General features: G+C 37.8%; 1 protein-coding gene across 1 annotated transcript in view; it reads left to right on the forward strand.

Annotated features, from left to right (window-relative positions):
* The window catches only part of LOC111145919 (unc-13 homolog B), a 213,794-nt gene that overhangs the window by 49,422 nt on the left and 142,942 nt on the right, over window positions 1–21,430 (forward strand). The window contains exons 2-6 of the mRNA XM_022501228.1: window positions 5,134–5,163; window positions 10,247–10,346; window positions 15,269–15,386; window positions 16,585–16,708; window positions 19,767–19,840. Of these exons, the coding sequence (XP_022356936.1) occupies window positions 5,134–5,163; window positions 10,247–10,346; window positions 15,269–15,386; window positions 16,585–16,708; window positions 19,767–19,840 (446 nt within the window). The remainder of the gene's footprint in view (window positions 1–5,133; window positions 5,164–10,246; window positions 10,347–15,268; window positions 15,387–16,584; window positions 16,709–19,766; window positions 19,841–21,430) is intronic.

The raw sequence follows: 21,430 nt of genomic DNA on the forward strand, positions 1-21,430 counted from the left end.
TTTAATAGAGCAAATAGACATTAGACTAGTCAGTAAAGTAGGCTTTTGCAAATATAAACTAGGAAAATCTAAGGAGAATGACAACATTGGTAACTTTAGCAAAACACAATTTTATTAGGAGATGATCTTAAACTGCATGAATTTACCCTTGATATGCACATTGTTTTGTGGATACATGTGCATTTTTCTGGAGAGCAGATCTGTAGCTTTTGTTGAATTATCAAAGGAGTCTAATTTTTAAAAGGTTAAGAATTTATGGTAATACACAATGGGAGGGAAGGCATGTTGGCACAGTTTTAAGGAGGAGCAAGTAATAATAAAAGAGGAAGAGAGGGACTATACCTAGAAAAAGCTGAAACGTGAACAAAATGTGTCCACTTCTACTTTCTGGTATCCTTGTGCTGTCTTTCCAAAGGAGATTTAGAAAGATTTCCTTTTTTTTTTTTTTAAGATTTATTCTTAAATAGGAAAAACTCTGGATTTAAGATACTATTATAACTCCTTTGTTTTAGTTCCGTGTCTAACTAGCCCCAAATACCTGTACCCAAACTCTTGGAGATTTTGTGGGGCTAGTGGACTTTGCCTGCCTTTGGAATGTTGGGAAACATTCAGATTTTAGGTGCTGTTACCTTCATGACAATGTAGAAAAAGATGCTCCAGTGATTTTTTCCCATGCCTTTTTAATGCTATTTCTTATGTCTCTTTTCTTATCTATATTTTACCCATTAGAAGACTTTAATTACTATCCCATCCTCCTCATTGATCTTTTCTTTGTGGCACATTTCACCCAAACACTGGTTTTTGGTTTCTAGACTCACAATGAATTTTATGATTGGATCTTTCCTCTGTGTGCTTGCATTTTTTTTTTTTTTTTCTTTCCCAACTTCCTTAGCGTAGAGACTGTAGTTTTTCATTTTTTCTTTTCCTTCTGCTGCTGCTTTGGCATTCTGGTGAAATGGGAAGAACTAAATTTTTAGTCAGAAGACATAAATCCTTTATGAAGCTCCATTACTTATTATCCATATGATGTTGCCAACAGATTCTTAATCTGACCCTTCCATAGAAGCTCTGTGAACTTGAATTTTGCTAATCTGTAAAATGGAGATAAAAAGGAAAATTAGCATAAGCTCCAAACATCTCTTAACAGGAAAGGTCCATTGGGGTGCTCTAACACTCTGGAAATTTACTGTTGTCCTTTAGAACTCTTCTCTGCAGCTTTCTCTAACCAACCCTGCATCTTTGTTTCACTCCCTCAAAATTGAAGTTGGGAGTATGTGATTACAGCATCTATGTCAGTTGCCTTTGGCTTCTGTAGTGTGTTTTAGGTTCTGTCTCCCATCTCTCTCAGGATTACTTCAGAAGGAGAGTGTTTTGATACTAAGGAGCCCAGAAGACAAATAGCTACCTCATCCATTTAATTCAGTTTTTAGGCAGTTTTTTCCTTGCTTAACACCATTGTTTTAATTTGTAATTCCCTAATGACATATGATATTGAACATCTCTTCATGGGGTTACTTGCTATCTTGTATATCTTCTTCAGTGAAGTGTCTGTTAATGTCTTTTGTTCATTTTTAAATCAAGTAGTGCAGGGTGCCTGGGTGGCTCAGTGGATTAAAGCCTCTGTCTTTGGCTTGGATCATGATCCCAGGGTCCCTGGGGTCGAGCCTCACATTGGGCTCTCTGCTCAGCAGGTAGCCTGCTTCCTTCTCTCTCTCTGCCTGCTCCTGATCTCTGTCAAATAAATAAATAAAATCTTAAAAAAAAAAAATCAAGTTGTGTGTTTTCTTACTGTTGAGTTTTAGTAGTTCTTCGTGTATTTTGGATAACAGTCCTATATGAGATGTGTCTTTTGCAAATACTTTTTCCCATTCTGTGGCTTATCTTCTCATTCTTTTTGGCATGGCCTTTCACAGAGCTGTTTTTATATGTGCTGCCGAAGCGAGCATTCACAGAGCTGTTTTTAATTTACTGAATTTCCCCTAATCAATTACTTCTTTTGTGAATTGTGCCTTCGTGTTGTGTCTAAAAAAGTCCTAATCATACCCAAGGTCATCTGCATTTTCTCTTATGTTATCTTCTAGGAATTTCATAATTTTGTTTTACATTTAGGCCTGTGATCCATTTTGAGTTAATTTTTGTGAAAGTCTGTCTCTAGATTTTTTTTTTCCCCACCATGTACACATCCATTAGTTACAGCATCATTTGTTGAAAAGGCTATTGTTCCTCCATTGTATTGCCTTTGTTCCTTTGTTGAAGATTAGTTGACTGGGGCTCTTGGTTGGCTCAGTTGGTGGATGGAGCAGGTATCTCTCAGGGTTGTTAAGTTTGACACCCACATTGGATGTAAAGGTTGCTGAAAGATAAAATCTTAAAAAAAAAATTAGGTGGCTATATTTATGTGGGTCTGTTTCTTGCTCTTCTGTTCTGTTCTATTTGATCTATTTGTCTGTTTTTTCACTAAAACCATACTAGCTTTTATTAGCTTTATAGTAAGTCTCCAAAATTGGGTAAAATTGGTCTGGAACTTAGCATAGAGTTGGCTGTTGTGGGTGTTATGCTTTTCCATATAAACTTTACAATCAGTTTGTCCATATCCACAAGATAGTTTGCTGGGATTTTTTTTTTTTTTTAATAGCCTTTTACTTTATTTTGAAAGTAGCAAGCCAATGAATGAAGGAATAAGTGACATTTTTATTTATTTATTTATTTATTTATTTATTTATTTATTTGACAGACAGAGATCACAAGTAGGCAGACAGGCAGGCAGAGAGAGGGAGAGGAGGAAGCAGACTCCCTGCAGAGCAGAGAGCCCGATGCGGGACTCGATCCCAGGATGCTGAGATCATGACCTGAGCCGAAGGCAGCGGCTTAACCCACTGAGCCAGCCACCCAGGTGCCCAATAAGTGACATTTTAAAGGTTAGCAGACTATGATGGTCAGAATTCTGTTTAATTACATCATTACATTTACATACAATTACCATTACATGGTAATACAAATATAAGTGACTCATATAATATTATAGTGCTAACAATATTAAATAACTCATGGGTAAAAATCATCAATTTAGATGTTCAAAATCTTAGTCATGCAGGGTTGTAGTGTAAAGTATTATTTTTGAACTGCTTTTTTTAAGTGATGCAGGAAATTTTAATATTAACTTGCTGGGATTTTGATTAGGATTGTTTTGAATCTCTAGGTTAAAGTTGGAAAGTACTGACATCTTGATAATATTGAGTCTTCCTATCCATGAGCATGGATTATTTCTCTAATTACTTCTTTTATATCGTTCATCAGAGTTTTGTAGTATTCCTCGTCTAGATCTGGTACATATTTTTTAGGTTTATACTTAAGTATTTAATTCTTTTGTGCTAATGTAAATGTTAAGTGTGTTTTAAAATTTTTTTGTTTTGTTTTTAAGTAAGCTCTACACCCAGTGTGGGGGTGAAACTCATGACCCCTAGACCAACAGTCACATGGTCTACCAACTAAGCCAGCCCAGTGCCTTCCTTTCTACAGTTTTTAAATGTGGGTTCTTGACTTCTTAATATTGAGTTTTGAGATTTCTTCTTATAGCCCTTTATCAGTCTTACCATACGTGTTTTGCTAATATTTCCTCCTAAACTTGCCTTTTTTTTTTTTTTTTTTTTTTTTTTAAGGTTTTATTCATTTACTTAGAGAGCATGTGTGCGAGCCAGGGGAGGGGGAGAAGGAAAGAAAGAATCCTAAGCAGATTCCCAAGCAGACTCCATGCTGAGTGTGGAGCTGGACACAGGGCTTGATCCCATGACCCTGAGATTGTTACCTGAGCCGAAATCAAGACTCAGAAGCTTAACTGATTGAGCTACCCAGGTGCCCCAGACTTGCCTTTTTAATAGTGTCTTGAGGAATGCATGTTTTAAATTCTCAGTCTAGTCTATCCATTTTTTTCTTTTAAAGTTCATGATTTTTTATTCAATTTAAGAAATCTTGGCCTAGCCCAAGATCACTAAGATTTTCCTTTTTCTCCTAGATATTTTATAGTTTTAGCTCATATTTAGTTCTGTTCATGATCCATTTCAAGTTTTACATGTATATGAAGTAAAGATAATGTGTTATAGTTATATATCTTATATATATTTCAATTTTATTTCCTTGATCTATGTCTATTTTTGCCAGTGCTATGCTATCTTGATTACTGTAGCTTTATAGTAAGTCTTAGATTAAATGAAACTATTAAAGAATAATTGAATAATTGGGAAGAGGGATTGATGTGAGACTGTAAGGGACAGCCCAGTGGGAGACATACTTTGATTCAGTAAAATAGATTTTAGCATTAAGTGTTAATGCTAAAATTTCCTGAAATCTCCTAAAAATGGAGAGGGTCTTGTAAAAAGGTGCTGAATTACCTATTCTCTTGGATGTGTTAGGAAGAGCTTGGATGTCAGCTAAGGAGAAGCTTTCAGTTGTCTTGGGATTTCTTTTTATTCTCCCCCTATCCCTGCACACTTTGTCCTACTCTTCATTAATGGGAAAATGTTTCATGTTTACTGGAATTTAGCAGTTCTCCTGCATGTTTGTTGTCTTCGACCTTTCCTAGAAGCTGGCATGCTGCAATCCTAGTGAGGGCTTTTTTCTTTGCAGTCCTGCGCTGAGGTTTGGTGAATAGCTCTTTGTGATCATTTGGATAGGAGCGTCTCTTGTTAACTTGTTTATTCCCAGCAAGAAATTACTTCTCCCCATTGTTTAAAATCTGTTGTTTAAATCTGCCTGTTGAGCTTGTCTTTTGGCATGAATGAAATGGAGGGAGTTTCTATGATGGGCTTTAAATGAGAAACATATGTAACTTAAACCTTAGATATGTGACATGAAACTGGTTGCCTGCCATAGGAGTAATTTAGTTTCCTCTATCTTGTTGTCAAGAGGCTGTAAGAGATTTCTGTGTTGAGGAAGAGATTGGATGATTTGTAAAGGCCCTTCTAACTCTCTGCCTTCAAGCTTTGCTCAGATGTCCCAGCATCTTTTCTCTTAGACTTAGACTTACAAATCTAGTTCTAACTCTACCATTGGTATATAGTAGATGCTTAAGAAATGTTGGTTTAGTTAATGAATTTGTAAAAATTCTTCATGGTGTCCTCTTTTTTTCTCTTGCAGTTAAAAGAGCCAAATTCCAGGGCTCACCAGGTAAGGCCAACCTTTAATTATTATGTCTTTTCCCTTCATACTTGCTGTGATTTAAAATAAATCTTTAAAAAAAATCAGTCTTTTAAACAGTCATTAATTTCATTTAACTCACTGATTAAATTCACAAAATTTATTAAATTATTCAAAATCAATATGGGGAGATGTTGGTTAAGGGGTACAAAGTTTTAGTAATGCAAGATGAATAATTTCTAGAGAATTAACATACATGTTCATAATTAATGATTACTGTATTCTTGAAATTTGCTAAGAGAATAGATCTCAAGTTGTTGTGTACATACACAAACTTGAAAAGAACATGGTAATTATATGAGTTGTGATGAATACATTAATATATATTAATTAGCTGATTATGGTGGTTATTTCGTAATGTGTATCAGATCAAGTCATATACCTTAAATATATGCAATTTTAAGCTGTCAGAGTACCTGACAACGACGACTGTGGCTCAGTTGTTAAGCGCCTGCCTCGGCTGAGGTCACGATCCCAGTGTCCTGGGATCGAGCCCCGCATTGGGCTCCCTGCTTGATGGGAAGCCTGCTTCTCCCTCTCCCTCTGCTTATGTTCCCTCTTTTGCTGTGTCTCTCTCTGTCAAATAAATACACAAAATCTATAAAAAACAAAATAAAACAATTTTAAGTTGTCAATTATACCTCAGCAAAGCTAGAAAAAATCAATGCTGTTGTAAAACATTAAAGAAACATATCTAGTGAAAACTTAAAGTCCCCTTACCTCTTGGCCAACTCAATTCTACTTCTTCCCAGTAACTCTCTAGAGGTTTGTATATACCTTCTCAAATTTCTTCTTTGTATATGCACGTATAAACAAATAGATTAACCTTGTTCAATCTGCTTTTATTCTAATAACATCACTTTTAGTGTGTGTATACATATATCTGGTTCTTCTTTTTTATTTTTATTTAATTATTTAGAGTTAACTTTGGGTGCATCTGGATGGCACTCTTGGTTAAGCGTCTGACTCTTGGTTTGGGCTCAGGTCGTGATCTCAGGATCATGGGGCTGGGCCCCACATCAGGCTCCGTGCTCAGTGCAGTTGGCTTGGATTTTTCTCCCCCTCTCCCGCTGTTCCTCCCCGCTGTGCATGTATGTGCATGCATGCTTTCTCTGTCTAAATAAATAAATGAGTAAATCTTAAAAAAAAAAAAAAATTTAACTTTGTGCGCATTGTGAGGTTCGAACTCATGACCCCGAGATCATGAGTTTCATGCTCTACCAACTGAGCGAGGCAGGCACCCCTCTGGTTCTTTCTATTAAAAAAAATTTTTTTTTTTAAAGAGTTTATTTATTTACTTGACAGACAGAGATCACAAGTAGGCAGAGAGGCAGGCAGAGAGAGAAAGAGAGGGAAGCAGGCTCCTTGCTGAGCAGAGAGCCCGATGCTGATGCCGATGCCGGGCTCGATCCCAGGATTCTGAGATCATGACCTGGGCCGAAGGCAGAGGCTTAACCCACTGCGCCACTCAGGCACCCCCTTTCTTTTTAAGTGTACAGAATTTTGTTATAAATTTGTACCCTAGGAACCTGATTGATGAATATTTAGGTTGCTTCCATTTTTTACTATTATAAGCAATACATGTTTTTGTGCATTTATTATTGTCTGCTTTTGTAAATGTATCTATACACTGGAGTCCAGAAGTAGAAAATTGCTGGGACAAGGGTATGCATTTTTTAAAAATATGGTAGCTGCTGCCACATTGCACTTCTGAAAGTTTTGGGGAGATTATACTTAAAAGTATATGAGTGTTGATGAGCACTGGGTGTTATATACAACTAATGAGTCATTGAACACTGCACCAAAAACTCATGATGTAATTTATGTTGGCTAACTGAGCGTAATAAAAAAATGAGTGTTTATCCGAATTCTTATCCACATTAGGTAGTATGAAACTTTTTTTAAAAAAAGATTTTGTTTATTTAACAGAGAGATCACAAGTAGGCAGAGAGAGAGAGGGGGAAGCAGGCTCCCCACCGAGCAGAGAGCCCGATGGGCTTGATCCCAGACCCTGAGATCATGACCTGAGCTGAAGGCAGGGGCTTAACCCACTGAGCCACGCAGGTGCCCAGTATGAAACTTTTTAATCTTTACCCATCAGAAGGTGAAAATAGTCTTTACTTGTTTTAATATACATTTTCTTAATTATGAATGTCAAGTTACAGAGACTTATTTTGTTTATTGCTGGGGAAAAGGGAAGGTACTGCGGATTACGGGGGAAAAGTGAACATGATTAGGAACCCATGGAACGCTGAAAAAACCAAACCTTGGGTACAATAGGAACTAGAACAGTTACTGAGCCTATTGTTCTCTCCACTAGCGAGGTCTCTCTTTCAGAGAATCTGTTTTATTTTCCTTTCTCTTCTAGCTGGCTTTCTGTGCTTACCTGTTGTGTACACAGCCCTTGATGGCAGCTCCAGTGGAGTATATATACTTCTCTGAGCTTCAGCACCAACCACCAATTGTTTCACTATTTCTTTATTTTCCTTATTTAAGATCTTTTGAGAGGGAATTGGATTGGTTTCTGTTTTTGTTGACCACTTCAGGGATTAGCTGCTCTTGGGTGGCATCTAAACCTGCTCTGGTCACCTGTGGTTGGATGTTGGGGGGTGGAGTACAAAATCATGATAGGAAACATAGCTCAGTGGTCTATTACACTGCTACTGAATATGGATGGGGATTCTCTCATGTAGACAGACTTATATTTTCATATATCTTGGGTATAATTCTGGTAAACTTCTAATGTCTAAGTATAAAACTATGTAATTTTTTAAATGATTTCATAAGGATTTAATAATAGTCCTAATAGTTAAAATGGCTATGATTTATTGAACACTTGCTATATCAGGGCGTTGCCTAAATACTTTCACAAATGTCTTATTTAATTATCACAACAAACTTAGAACATTGTATTATTCTCACTTTTATTATTTACATTTTTTTGAGAGGGGAGAGACAGAGGGAGAGAGAGAGGGAATCTTAAGCAGGCTCTATGACCAGTGCAGAACCCAACATGGGGCTTAGTGTCACAGCTCTGAGATTGTGACCTGAACTGAAATCAGAGTCGGACACTTAACCAACTGAGCCACCCAGGCACCCCTAAAATTTTTTTTAATGAGTATAGTTGACATACAACGTTATAGTTTTATGTGTATAATGTCGTGATTCTGTAAGTTTATACGTTACGCTGTGTTTACCACAAGTGTAGCTACTGTCTGTCACCATATAGTAGTATCACAATACCTTTGACTGTATTCCTTTTGCTGTGTTTTTTATTTCTGTGACTTATTCATTCCATAACTGGAAGCCTGTATCTCTCACTCCCCATTTTATCCTTTCCCACCCATCTGGCAACCATCAGTTTGTTCTCTGTGTTTTTGGGTCTGATTCTGCATGGTTTTGTTTTGTTTTGTTTTTAAGATTTATTTATGAGAGAGAGAGAGAGGGAGGGAGAAAGCAAGTGAGGGGAACGGCAGAGGGAGAAGCAGGCTCCCTGCTTAGCAGGGAGCCTGAATTGGGACTCCATCCCAGGACCCTGAGATCATGACCAGAGCCGAAGGCAGCCACTTAACTAACTGAGCCACCCAGGTTCCCCAGGATTCTGCTTTTTATGAGACTGCACAATTTCTAACGATGTTTTAGAGAAGATTTACCTTCTGTTAGAAGTGCATATCAGGGCCTATTAACTCATACCCCTAACATTAGGTAATCATTTTAAATAATCTTTGCCTATTTGATGAGTCAAAAATGATATTCTTTTTTTCATTTTATAATGTTAAGATTAATTTCTTACATAGAAAAGTAAACTATTAGTTCAGTGCCTCTAATCATGGTTCATGTCAGTGTATTAGGGGGCATGAAAAAGGTGCTGTGTTTAAGCAGGAGTACTCAATTTATATTCTCAGGTTAAAGAATCTCCTTTTCCGAACTCTATAATAATATTGCTTTTTTTCTTTTTTAAAGATTTATTTATTTGAGGGGAGCCTGGGTGGCTGAGTTGGTTAAGTCATCAACTCTTGGTTTTGGCCGGGGTTGTGATCTCGGAGTCCTGGGGTTGAGCCCTGTGTCAGGCTCCATGCTCAGAATGGAGTGTGCTTGAGATTCTCTCTCTCTCTGCCCCTTCTACTTGTGCTGCCCCTCTCTCAAATAAATAAATAAATAAATAAATAAATCTTTTTTTTTTTTTTAAAGATTTATTTATTTGAGAACAAGCGTGAGTACACAGTGGGGGACGGGCAGAGAGAGGGAGAGAGAATCCCAAGCAGACTCCTGCTGAGTGGAGAGCCCGTGAGGATAGAGGGGAGCTCGATTGGACCTGCTGAAACCGAGTCAGGTGCTCAATGGACCGAGTCACCCAGGTGCCCCAGTATTGCTTTTTATGTAAGTTGTGTTTTAGGCCAGCCTGAATAGATAAAGCTTGGAATCCCTTTCTTTTATGAAGGTTTTTTTCTCAATTCTTGTCCCTTTCAACAGCTAGAGATAATCCTTTCCTCTCCTTCAATCTTTACCATTTTTTCTCTTTCTCTTATGGTACTTACTCATTTTGTTAATTTATGTATCTTATCTTTTCTATTAGATCAATTAGATTTGTTTTTTTCAAACTGAAGATTGTCTATAAAATCAATTCAGTTGGTTATGATTAATGTTTTAATAGTTTAAATAAATTAGAACAGGAAATATCAATGTATCACATAATGTATTTCATGAAGCTTTGTTTTCATTTGTGTGTATGTGTATCTACAGGGTCAAATATGTATTTCTAAAATTTGAAAAACTATTATAGCTTGTGCTTTTGAGAATGTGTTTAATAATCTTTTACGGCTCTGTATGCTTAGAATGAGAATAATGTGTTTTGAGAATGTGTTTAATAATCTTTTACGGCTCTGTATGCTTAGAATGATGCCATATAGTACAATATATACTTTTATTTTTTTCTTCATCATATAATACTTTAATTTGGGTTACTCAGTTCCAAAGACTTTGTGAGATTGAGTAACAATTTGAGCACTAAGTATTACATCTTCACTGTGCATTTTTTTGCATTTTTTTAAAGATAAATTTAACACATATGTGACCCTGAAAGTGCAGAATGTGAAGAGCACAACTGTAGCAGTTCGTGGTGATCAACCTTCTTGGGAACAAGATTTTATGTTGTAAGTGCTTTGCAGCAGCAGCTGCCTACAGTATTCTTTATGAAAACTACAGAGTTACAAGAACAAGTGAGGGGTATGGTGGGGTGAAGTAAATCTGCAGTTTTGTTCTCTCCTGGGTTTGTAATTGATCTACATTATGCGAATTATGAATGTAAGTAAACTCCCAGTTCATTTATTTGGGTAAATATACTGCCTGGTCAGATTTTCCCAGTGGTCAGAATTAAGATATAGTACAATATACTTAGCATGAAAGTAAACATAATTTGAATCTTGCTTCGATTCTCAGAAGGCTCCTTGAAGGAATGTGTTATGTGTGCTCACGCGTGCGTGCATGTGTGTGTGTGTGTGTGTGAGAGAGAGAGAGAGAGAGAGAGACAGAGACAGAGAGAAAGACAGAGAGAATGTGTATATGTGTGTGTATATCCATGTTACCTGCTATAGAAGATAAGGATTTCTGTGCTTAAAATCCTTTTGCTTTATAGAGTGAAATGTCCTACCTTCCCCTAATTAATAGAAATGAGTAACTATTAGAATTTCTTACGTATTACACAAAATGTAGTACATTGTAAGCTCTGGCTTTAAAAACTTGACATTTCCCTTTTTTCCTCTGAAATTTCAGACATTTTTTTCCTGCTTTGGAAAAGGGGAAAATGTAGAATATCATTTTGAAGGACTGTACAAATCATTGAACTTCTCTGAGTACCAGTTACTTCACCTCTATAGGTGTATTTTTCTTACAAGGTTATGCTTGTTTTCTGGGAACTTAGGCATGAGGGTGTCAAACAAGAAAATGTATTAAAATTGCTGTGAATTTTGAAATGGAAGTGAAATTGCTTTACAAATTTTGTAGTGCACCTCAGAAGCACATAGGGATGATTATTTTCTTGTAGATATGTTCCAATCCTTTGAGCTTTTAATGTATTACTTCTTATAGTACCATTTAGGAAACTAGATTGTAAATAAGGGTGAGATTATGAACAGCTGGGTTAATAAGACAGTAGCAAAAGGGATAGAAAAAGATGGAAAGAAGGTGTTAAGGAGGTAGACTTGTCTTGCATAATTGGGTAGGTATTGTATTACTCATTAGGATAGAGGATAATAATAAGATCAGTTATGGATGAGCTTATATTTGAGGTTCTTACAGGACTAATAGGAAGAGAGGTATAGAAGATAGTTAAGAACTTGAACCTGGCACTTGGGAAAGAAGTCAGGGTTGGAGAAATATTTTGGTCGGTTGGAACTGTAGATGTAGATGAGGAAGCTTAGGGAGATGCTAAGTAAATTGAGAACAGAGCTTGGGGTAAAGCCTGGAAGGGCACCAGCATTTTAAGTGGGACAGAGGGGGCTAAATAGGAATGAACAGAGAGAAGGAGAAACAAGAAGCTGAGAGAGAACTGGGGCTTCAAGAAGAGAGAGGGCCAGTGTTGTCACATTTCTCATTGGTTGCCTCTCTCTCAAGTTTATAAGCCTCATTCATTCCCTTTCTCAGTTACAGTGATGTTAGAGTGAGACTGTGTGTTTCTTTATACCTGTAGTGTACATAATCAGCTATGAGGGTTTATTCAGGTCTCTTCCCATGGCTGTTTGGCATATAAAATCCAGAAATTCCACTTTATTCTGACTTCCATTTGGCAGTAATATTTACTGTTACAACTGTTCCCATTGTATGAAACCTAGCAATCTTCTGTAGCCTGTCATCAGCATAACTAGCTTTATTCTTGTGTGTTTATTTTCTAATTACCCATAGCACTTCCTCTTTCAATCCTTCTGTGATATGAATTTTTTTTCATCTCCCACCTTGAGATGCTGTGTGAATTTTACTCTGTCCCCTGTTATACATGAATTTTACTAGCTACATTTTCCTCTTTTCTGCTCCTATTCCTTATTCCTCCTACCCTGTTCTTTTGTTACTGACAGCTCCATTGCTGGTCTCTTGTCTCCCTTTCTCCTTTTTCCTTCTTCCTGATGTATTATATGGTGGTATCTAATAGTCATTCTTGTATTTTTGTTATTTATCTTTAATATTTTTGTATCTTATTTCTAGGACTAGATTATTCATTTAAGGGTAAATGAATAATTTACCCTTTAGTTACTGTGAATTTCCCTAGCCCCAAATCTTGTATATGTATATACATATATACTTGTTGATTAATTAATAGAGAAAAGAAGTTTCCCCAGAGCTTTAGGGATGAGGCATGAACAGAACTCTCAGACTTCTTTTAAGTTGGGCCTGTTGAACACACATAGATGAGTGAAGAAGCTTCTTATAGGAGATAGCCTCATTGAGTTTGATTACCCAGAGTTCCCTAAAGAACTTTATTCTGTCCCAGTTAAGCTGTAAAGACCTCTGGCTATTTCTTTCATCTATTGGATTGATATGTTGCTTAGGACTTGCTTTAGGAACATTATGTATGTATCTCCAACCAATTTTTCTTTTACATATTCAAAAGATTTGGGGTTGTCAGATGTCTTTTCCAAGGCTAATTGATTAATTAGGTTGAATGAAACTGTGTGACAAAAGCTTAGTTTCCTCACGCCGTGAACACCTTAGTTTACTGGCTGGGTTTAGTCACTTTGTGGTTTTGAACAGCTCTCAAGATAGCTTAGAAGGTTTTAGAGATAGGAATTAGGTCCTATATAGTGTGTCTTGCTCAGAATACCAAACCATATGTATTTTATGTGCTGAGGAAACATTAATTAAGTGAAAAAATGAACTCAGTACATTCTCTGTTCTAGTGTATTTATGTAAAAGGGATGACTTTTCCTTGTTTCACTTGTTTTCAACATACTTGATGAGAAGTCTTTGGCTCTAATACCACATCCTAAACTTGTGATTCTGAGAACGTGTATTTTTTTTTTTAAAGATTATTTATTTTTTTGAGAGAAAGAGAGGGAGCACACACAAGCAAGCAGAGGGACAGAGAGAGAGGGAGAAACAGACTCACTGTTGAGTAGGGAACTCGAAGTGGGGCTCGATCCCAGGTCCCTGTGACCTGAGCCGGAAGCAGATGCTTAATAGGCTGAGCCACCCAGGTGCCCGGGAACATGTATCTGACTAGAAGAGGGAAACCAAACTTTCTCTAAAGTGTGAATTTCCCTTTTACCAAGATGGCGCCGTAAGGCTAAGAAGGAAGCCCCTGCTCCTCCGAAAGCTGAAGCCAAAGCAAAGGCTTTAAAGGCCAAGAAAATGGAGCTGAAAGGCATCCACAGTCACACATTTTTTGTCCCACATGTCATCTACATTCCAATGAGCCAAGAATCTGTCTCTGAAAGCAGCCCAAATATCCTCAAAAGAGTACCCTTAGGAGAAACAAGCTTGATCACTATGCCATCATCAAGTTCCCCGACTGTTGAGTCAGCCATGAAGAAAATAGAAGACAGCAACACACTTGTGTTCATTGTGGATGTCAAGGCCAATAAGCACCAGCTCAAACAGGCTGTGAAGAACCTCTATGATATTGATGTGGCCAAGGTCAATACCTTGATGAGGCCTGAAGGAGAGAAGAAGGCATATGTTTGACTGGCTCCTGACTGTAATGCTTTGGATGTTTCCAAAAAAATTTGGATCATCTAAACTGAGTCGAGCTGGCTAAATCTAAATACAAATTTTTTCACCATAAAAACAAAAAACAGAAAACTGTGAACTTGAAACTTCATGTAATGAATAGCTGTTGTCTCACTGAGAATACCTTTCTACTTTTTCTGCTAGAATTTTTTTTTTTTTTTAAGATTTTATTTATTTATTTGACAGAGAGAGATCACAAGTAGACAGAGAGGCAGAGAGAGAGAGAGGGAAGCAGGCTCCCTGCCGAGCAGAGAGCCCGATGCGGGACTCGATCCCAGGACCCTGAGATCATGACCTGAGCCGAAGGCAGCGGCTTAACCCACTGAGCCACCCAGGCGCCCCTAGAATTTTTTTTTTTTAATGTTTCTTGCATTTCCTTTCAAATAACTCTCTATTTCAATAAGAGCTTTCTGGAGGATGTTTTTAGCATAATATAAGTGTTTGCTTGTTCCCCTTTAAGACTATAATTATATTTAAGTTGGCCCTTCTAAGCTGATATTCTACCATGTATGATGCTGTTTTTGCTTAGTGGTTAGTAGCCCTTTCTAGAATTTCTTTTCAAAAATTTTTTTCCTAGTTATTACAGGATAATCATTGTGTTTATCACTATCCTCTGACAAACATTTTGTTTGGAAGGAACAGTGTCTGTTTTAACTGGGTTCTCCAGGGGCTGAGTGGAGTGAACTGGCATACTTTAGTGTTCCTTACCTGCCTCTGACCACAAGTTCCCATCAGACTTAGATCTTCTCAAGGGCCTATTTACTTCTGCTTGGAATCCCTTTTATAAGTCTTGTAAAGAAGGCTTGCCTTTTCCTATGTTTCCTATATATAGTTTGTAAGTGTAAGTTGAGGGCAGTGTTACTATTAATAATAAAACATATAAAAGTGGTTAGTAAGGGTAGAGATTATAGACTTGCAGGCCTGGCAGTAATGCCCTTATTATTTAACCCCTTTTTTTTGTGCAAGTGCATTAATCTAACCATATTTGTGGTTCCAAAGGAGAGGGGACGGATGGACAAAGGCATTTTTGTATAGATAATTACATAGTTTTCTAGGAACCTGAAGAATGGTTGTAGCATTCTGGGACATTTTGATTTTTCCTGACAATAGGATCCTGGTGAGAAAGTATTCAAGGTTTAGCAAAACAGGAGATGTAGATGTAGGAGATACATATTTCATATTATTTGGCTTTCTTTTTTTTTTTTTTCAAATTTATTTATTTATTTTTTAGTGATCTCTACACCCAGCATGGGGCTCAGACTCACAACCCTGATATCAAGAGTCATATGCTGTTCCTACTGAGACCACCTGGCACCCCTTTCTGGCTTCTTTAAAGGGCTTTCTTCTTTTCCTTCAGTGAAATTAGTCGCCTGGACCTAGGTCTAAGTGTGGAGGTATGGAACAAAGGACTGATCTGGGACACCATGGTGGGGACCGTGTGGATTGCACTGAAGACTGTTCGTCAGTCGGATGAGGTCAGTCAATGCATTGCCCATTTGGAGGTACAGTTCTAGCCCGTGCTTGTCCCGGTCCTGGCTCTGTTCAGCTAATGTTCACCATGCATCTCAGATTGCTCTGTCCCCCTTCCTAATTTGTGAGCATGCAACCAGCCTATTCCTAACCTCACACAGAGGTTCCATAGATTTTATTTAATTCTTGTTTTCTCTCTGTTTTATGACTGAACTCAGAGGTGCCAGAACATCTCTTTAGAACATATCAGGTAGATAGCCCCTTCTGAGTACTGTGTATGTGGGAGAGAGAGAGACAGAGAGTTTGGAGGGAAAAGGAGAGAAGAGGGGGAGTAAGTGTATGTTTGTGATCTAGGATACCTCTGGTTTCTGCATTCTCCTCTAAGATGCTATCCTGGGAGAGGTTCCATCAAAATTCCTTAGCCTGGATCCCATTCTCTGCTTTATTTCTTTGAGTCACAAATTGCCAGGGAACTGCTTTCAGTCTTCCATCTTCCACATGTAACCCTAACAGAATTTAAGACATTAACATGGATAGCAATTGTTATTCACCCTGTCTCTATACATTATTTCCAAGAGTGGTTTTCTACTCCATTTTCCCAGATTAAAACATAACTCAGCATCATATTCCCATACACACTCACTTTCAACCTGGAAAAAAATGTATTATATTCCTGTTTGGCTTTAACATTGACTATGTGCTTTCTCTGGGAGTAGGAATAGTGAAGGCTTGCCTCTTTCCTAAATTCTTTTAGTTCTAGCTATCTCTACTTCCCTAGGCAGATGGACAGTTCGTTTTTATTGTGGCTCCAGTTCAGGTCTACTTTAAGTAGCAATGTTAGTAGCTCTTTACTGATTAGAAGTAGTAATACATATTAAGTGATACAGCCATTAAAAGTTGTGCAGATTAAATATTGATCTATTGAGATGTTTGGTTTTTGAGTTTGGTACTCCAGAATTCTATGTTCAGTGGGCTTGCAGAGAGCTGAGCATGGTGTAAGCTGCTCTTCCACCAAAGAGGGAGAACAGAAGCCACATAGCAGCAGAGACAAGTGGTGACAGTGGTGTGTTTGCCTCATCAGGATGTGAGTGGTCTCCAGGAGCTCTCCAACAATGACATTCAGAAAAAAACACCCAACTCTTAAAACAGGAGGAGGAGAGTCATGAAGAAATAAAGTTTAATCTTAGATCCTCTGTTTTCTAGGAAGGGCCTGGGGAGTGGTCCACATTGGAGGCAGAGACATTGATGAAAGATGATGAGATCTGTGGAACGAAAAACCCGACTCCTCATAAGATTTTGCTTGATACAAGGTTTGAGTTGCCTTTTGGTGAGTCTGTTGAATTAGACTTTAAAAACCACTTAACACTTTTTATCATTTTGTTAACAATTGTTTGCTAGTCTGATTACTGTATTTTTTGTCTTGTCAGCTATCTCCTTTGAGGGCATTCTGACATCTTCTACTTTAGTCATCTACCTAGCCCAGAAATGGTGCAGGCTGTAGAATGGTACTCATTAAAGAATCCACACTAAGCGCATTCTCTTCAAGTCAATAGGTTTCTCTGACATTTTAATGACAGGAAATACTTGCTTATTAGAGAATAAAGATTTATTCTTTTGATAATTTAATATTCATTGTCTTGAAGTGAATGTATACCTTGTGATTTGTCAGTTAAACATTGAAGTAGCATTAATAAATAGAAAAATATTTAAAAAATAATTTTTAAGTCAGAAAAACACAAATACCATATGATTTCACTCATATGTGGAATTTAAGACACAAAATAGATGAACATAAGGGAGGGGAAGGAAAAATAAAATAAAAACAGAGGGAGGCAAACTGTAAGAGACTCTTAACTCTAGAAAATAAACTGAAGGTTACTGGAGGGATGGTGGGTCGGGAGATGGGGTAATTGGGTGATGGGCATTAAGGAGGGTACTTATGTAATGAGCACTGGGTGTTATATGCAACTGATGAATCATTAAATTCTACCCCTGAATCTAATAATATACTCTATGTTAACTAAATTGAATTTAAATGAAAAATAAAAATAATTTTTAATAAAAACTGAAAAATACATGATCATGGCAAAAATAGTTTTTTTGTATATTTACAGTTTTGCTAAAGAGTGGATCTGTGGAGCTCCTCACACTGTCAATCCATCCCTCATTGCATTTTATTTTACTTATTTATTTTTATTTTAAGTAGGCTTCATGCTTAACATAGGGCTTTTGAATTCACGACCGTGAGATCAAGAGTCATGTGCTCCACAGACTGAACCAGTCAGGCCCCCCCCTGCACCAAGGCATTTTAAAAAGACATTCTTCTCTTTAAACACTGTATCACTTACATTGTGTCATTGGTGGCAGTATACATTTCTGTCTAGATTTCAGTTTCATGAGGGCTCTTGTGTATTTTATTTTGGTATCTTTTGAGTTGCTTGGCATATAATAGGTGTCTGATAAATGGGTTTTTGAATAAATGTTAAGGTAAAACCTCAGATAAGTGAACGTGAATGTGCCAAGCTTGTGCCTCTATGATAACCACATTTGGGATTCAGTTTTATTTTTTTATTTTTTCACGTTTTTGGGGATACAGTTTTAAAAGGCTTAAGAAAGGGAGGTACCATAAAAAATAAATTAATTAATTAATTAAAAAAAAGAAAGGGAGGTGCTTGGGTGGCTCAGTCAGTTAAGGCTCCAACTCTTGTTTTCGGCTCAGGTCATGGTCTCAGGGTCATGAGATAGAGCCCCAAGTAGGGCTCCCTGCTCAGTGGGGACTTTGCTTCTCTCTCTGTCCCTCTGCCCCTCCTCCCGCTTGCATGCATACACTGGCTCTCTCTCTAAAATAAATAAATAAATCTTTTAGAAAACTAAAAAGGCTTAATAAAGGGTCTTTCTAAGGGAAGAATTTTAGCTTACAGTTTGCCATATTTTGGCAATGGAATTTTCTTTTGGATAATTCAGAAACCTGTGAAATATTCTATTCAGTTATATACCATTATCTTTTAAAAATAGTAACATGATTTATTATGTTGAAAGTTCAGAAAATACAGGTATGCAAAAAGAACATGAAAATTTCTTACGACCTCATCAACTAGAGATGTTTTTTTACATGTTGATATGTTTCTTTTTATTTTTTTTTTAAACTTTTGTCTGTTACTTTTTTTTTAAAACATTTTATTTATTCATTTGACAGAGAGAGAGAGAGAGAGAGATCACAAGTAGGCAGAGAGGCAGGCAGGGAGAGAGGGGGAAGCAGGCTCCCCGCTGAGTAGAGAGCCCGATGCAGGGCTTTGATCCCAGTACCCTGAGATCATGCCCTGAGCTAAAGGCAGAGGCTTAACCCACTGAGCCACCCAGGCGCCCTGTGTTTCATTTATTTTCAAAAAAATTTTTAGGGACATCTGGGTGGCTCAGTCATTAAGTGTCTGCCTTTTGCCTCAGGTCCTGCAGTCCTGGGATAGAGCCCCACATAAGGCTTCCTGCTCAGCGGGGAGCCTGCTTTTCCCTTTTCCACTCCTCCTGCTTCTCCCTTTCCCGCTCCTCCTGTTTGTGTTCCTACTCTTGCTGTCTCTCTCTCTGTCAAATAAATTTGAAAAATCTTTTTTTTTTAAGATTTTTTTTTATTTATGTGAGAGAGAGCATGAGCTGGGGAAGGGCAGAGGAGAGGGAGAAGCAGGCTCCCTGCTGAGCAGGGAGCCCTATGTAGGGCTCAATCCCAGGACCCTGATATCATGATCCAAGCTGATAGCAGATGCTTAACTGACTGAGCCACCCAGGCGCCACAATAAATAAAATCTTTAAAAAATTTAAAAAAAAATATTTATTTGAGAGAGAGTGAGGGGCAGAGAGAGAGGGAGAGAGAGTTTCAAGCAGACTCTGCACTGAGCGTGGAGCGCAACAAGGGGCTTGATTTTATGGCCCTGAGATCATAGTCTGAGCCAACACCAAGAGTTGGATGCTTAACCATCTGAGATACCCAGGTGGCAAGATTTCATTTCTTTGATGGCTGAGTAATATTCCAGTGTGTATATGTGTGTCTGTGTGTGTATACATATACCACATCTTCTTTATCCATAGAATGGGGTTTTCTGTTTCTGCAAAGAAACATCGTTGAGATTTTGATAGTGATTGCATTCAATATATAGATCACACTGAGCAGTGTTGACATTTTAACAATATTAAGTCCTCTGATCTAATGGGAATAATAGTACCTTATTTTGGTTTTTTTATGAAGATTCAAGATGAAGTTCATGGCAAGAACCAAGCCTTCCAGTAAAATTAGTCCATCACTTTCTAACTTTGATTATTTGATGGAATAGAGGACTATTGAACCATGATTAAATTAACAACCTAGTAATTTAGTTTCTTCTTTTTCATGGTAGATATCCCAGAGGAGGAAGCCAGATATTGGACCTACAAGTTGGAACAAATCAATGTCTTGGGAGCTGATAGTGAGGTAGGAACTGCCTTATATGCAGTACAGAAGGATGGGGAAAATTTCTTTCTAGGACACTATAGTTTGCCAAGGAAGGACCTAGGAGCATGTTAAAAAATGAAAGAATTTAAGCTGCATTAAAGAAAGAAAACAACTGGAAGATCACTGGACATTCATTAGAAGGATCTGTTTCCCACTTCTTCTATTTTTCTCACTGTCCCCCATAAATGGCTGAGTTGGTATTTAGTCTGACTGAGGACTCTGAGTGGGAGCTTATACTAGGGAAACTGTCCTCTTGTTACACAGGTGAGTGAAAAGCATTTCTTCTGCTAATTCCCAGATTTTGGGATATACAACTGACTGTTGAACAACAGGAATTTGAACTGTGTGGGTTCACTTGTACACAGATCTTTTTTTTTTTTTTTTTTTTAAGATTTTTATTTTATTTGTTAGAGATGGTGGGGAGAGAGAGAGAGAAAGAGAGTGAGTGCACAAGCAGGGGGAGTGGTAGCAGAGGGAGAAGCAGGCTACCCGCTGAGCAAGGAGCCTGATATGGGCTCAGTCCTAGGACGCTGGGATCATGACCTGACCCCAAGGCAGATGCTTAATTGACTGAGCCACCCAGGTGTCCCGTACACAGATTTTTTTAAAAACAAATACAGTACTGTAAATGTATTTATTACTTTTATGATTTTATGAACTTTTTTCCCCCTCTAGCTTGTAAGAATACAGTATATAATACATATAACATACAAAATATGCTTTCATTGACTGTTAATTGTTAAGGCTTCCAGTCAAAAGTAGGCTATTAGTAGTTAAGTTTTTGGGGGGTCAAAAGTTATATGTGGGGTGCCTGGGTGGTCTGTTGGTTAAGTGACTGCCTTTGGCTCAGGTCATGATCCTGGAGTCCTGGGATCGAGTCCCGCATCGGGCTCCCTGCTTGGCAGGGAGTCTGCTTCTCCCTCTGACCCTCCTGCTTCTCATGGGCTCTCTCTCTCTCTCTCTCTCATTCTCTCTCTCTCTCAAATAAATAAATCTTAAAAAATAAAAAAAATTATATGGAAACTTTTGCCTGTGTTGAAGGTCAGTGCCCGTACCCCCCCATTGTCTGAGTCAACTGTATATTGTTATTAGTATGTTCTTTTTAGGGATGCTTAGAGTATTGCATTGCTTGATCCCGTCTTATCTCCACAGAGAAGTCTGGTGCACAGAAGGGAACACAGTCAACTCAGCCTGGGCAGTCAGGAATGGGGAATGGTTTTGTTATTGGTGGTGAAGGGAAAAGATAAGATTTTCATTTTGGGGCATGTTGGGCTGTTAGAAAATTGGTCTGATTTTAAGGTAGAATTTAGAGTGCCAGCGGATATTTCAATGGAAATGTCTGGTAAGCAACCTCATGAAAGAATATGAAACTCAGGGTTAGATAGGGTTAGGAGCTATAGGCATAGAGTTTGGATTCATGAACACGATGGTAGCATTTGGAGTCCCAGGAATAGAAGAATTCACTCAGGTAGAATATATAGAAAGTATTGAGGAGGAATGAGGACAAAACCTTGGGGGAACATCAAAGATAGAATATGGAAAAAACCAAAGAGGTGGAGAAAGAGTTGC

The sequence above is a fragment of the Enhydra lutris genome, unplaced genomic scaffold, assembly GCF_002288905.1.
Source record: "Enhydra lutris kenyoni isolate GAN:26980312 unplaced genomic scaffold, ASM228890v2 scaffoldscaffold13, whole genome shotgun sequence".
NCBI classification, from domain to species: Eukaryota; Metazoa; Chordata; class Mammalia; order Carnivora; family Mustelidae; genus Enhydra; species Enhydra lutris.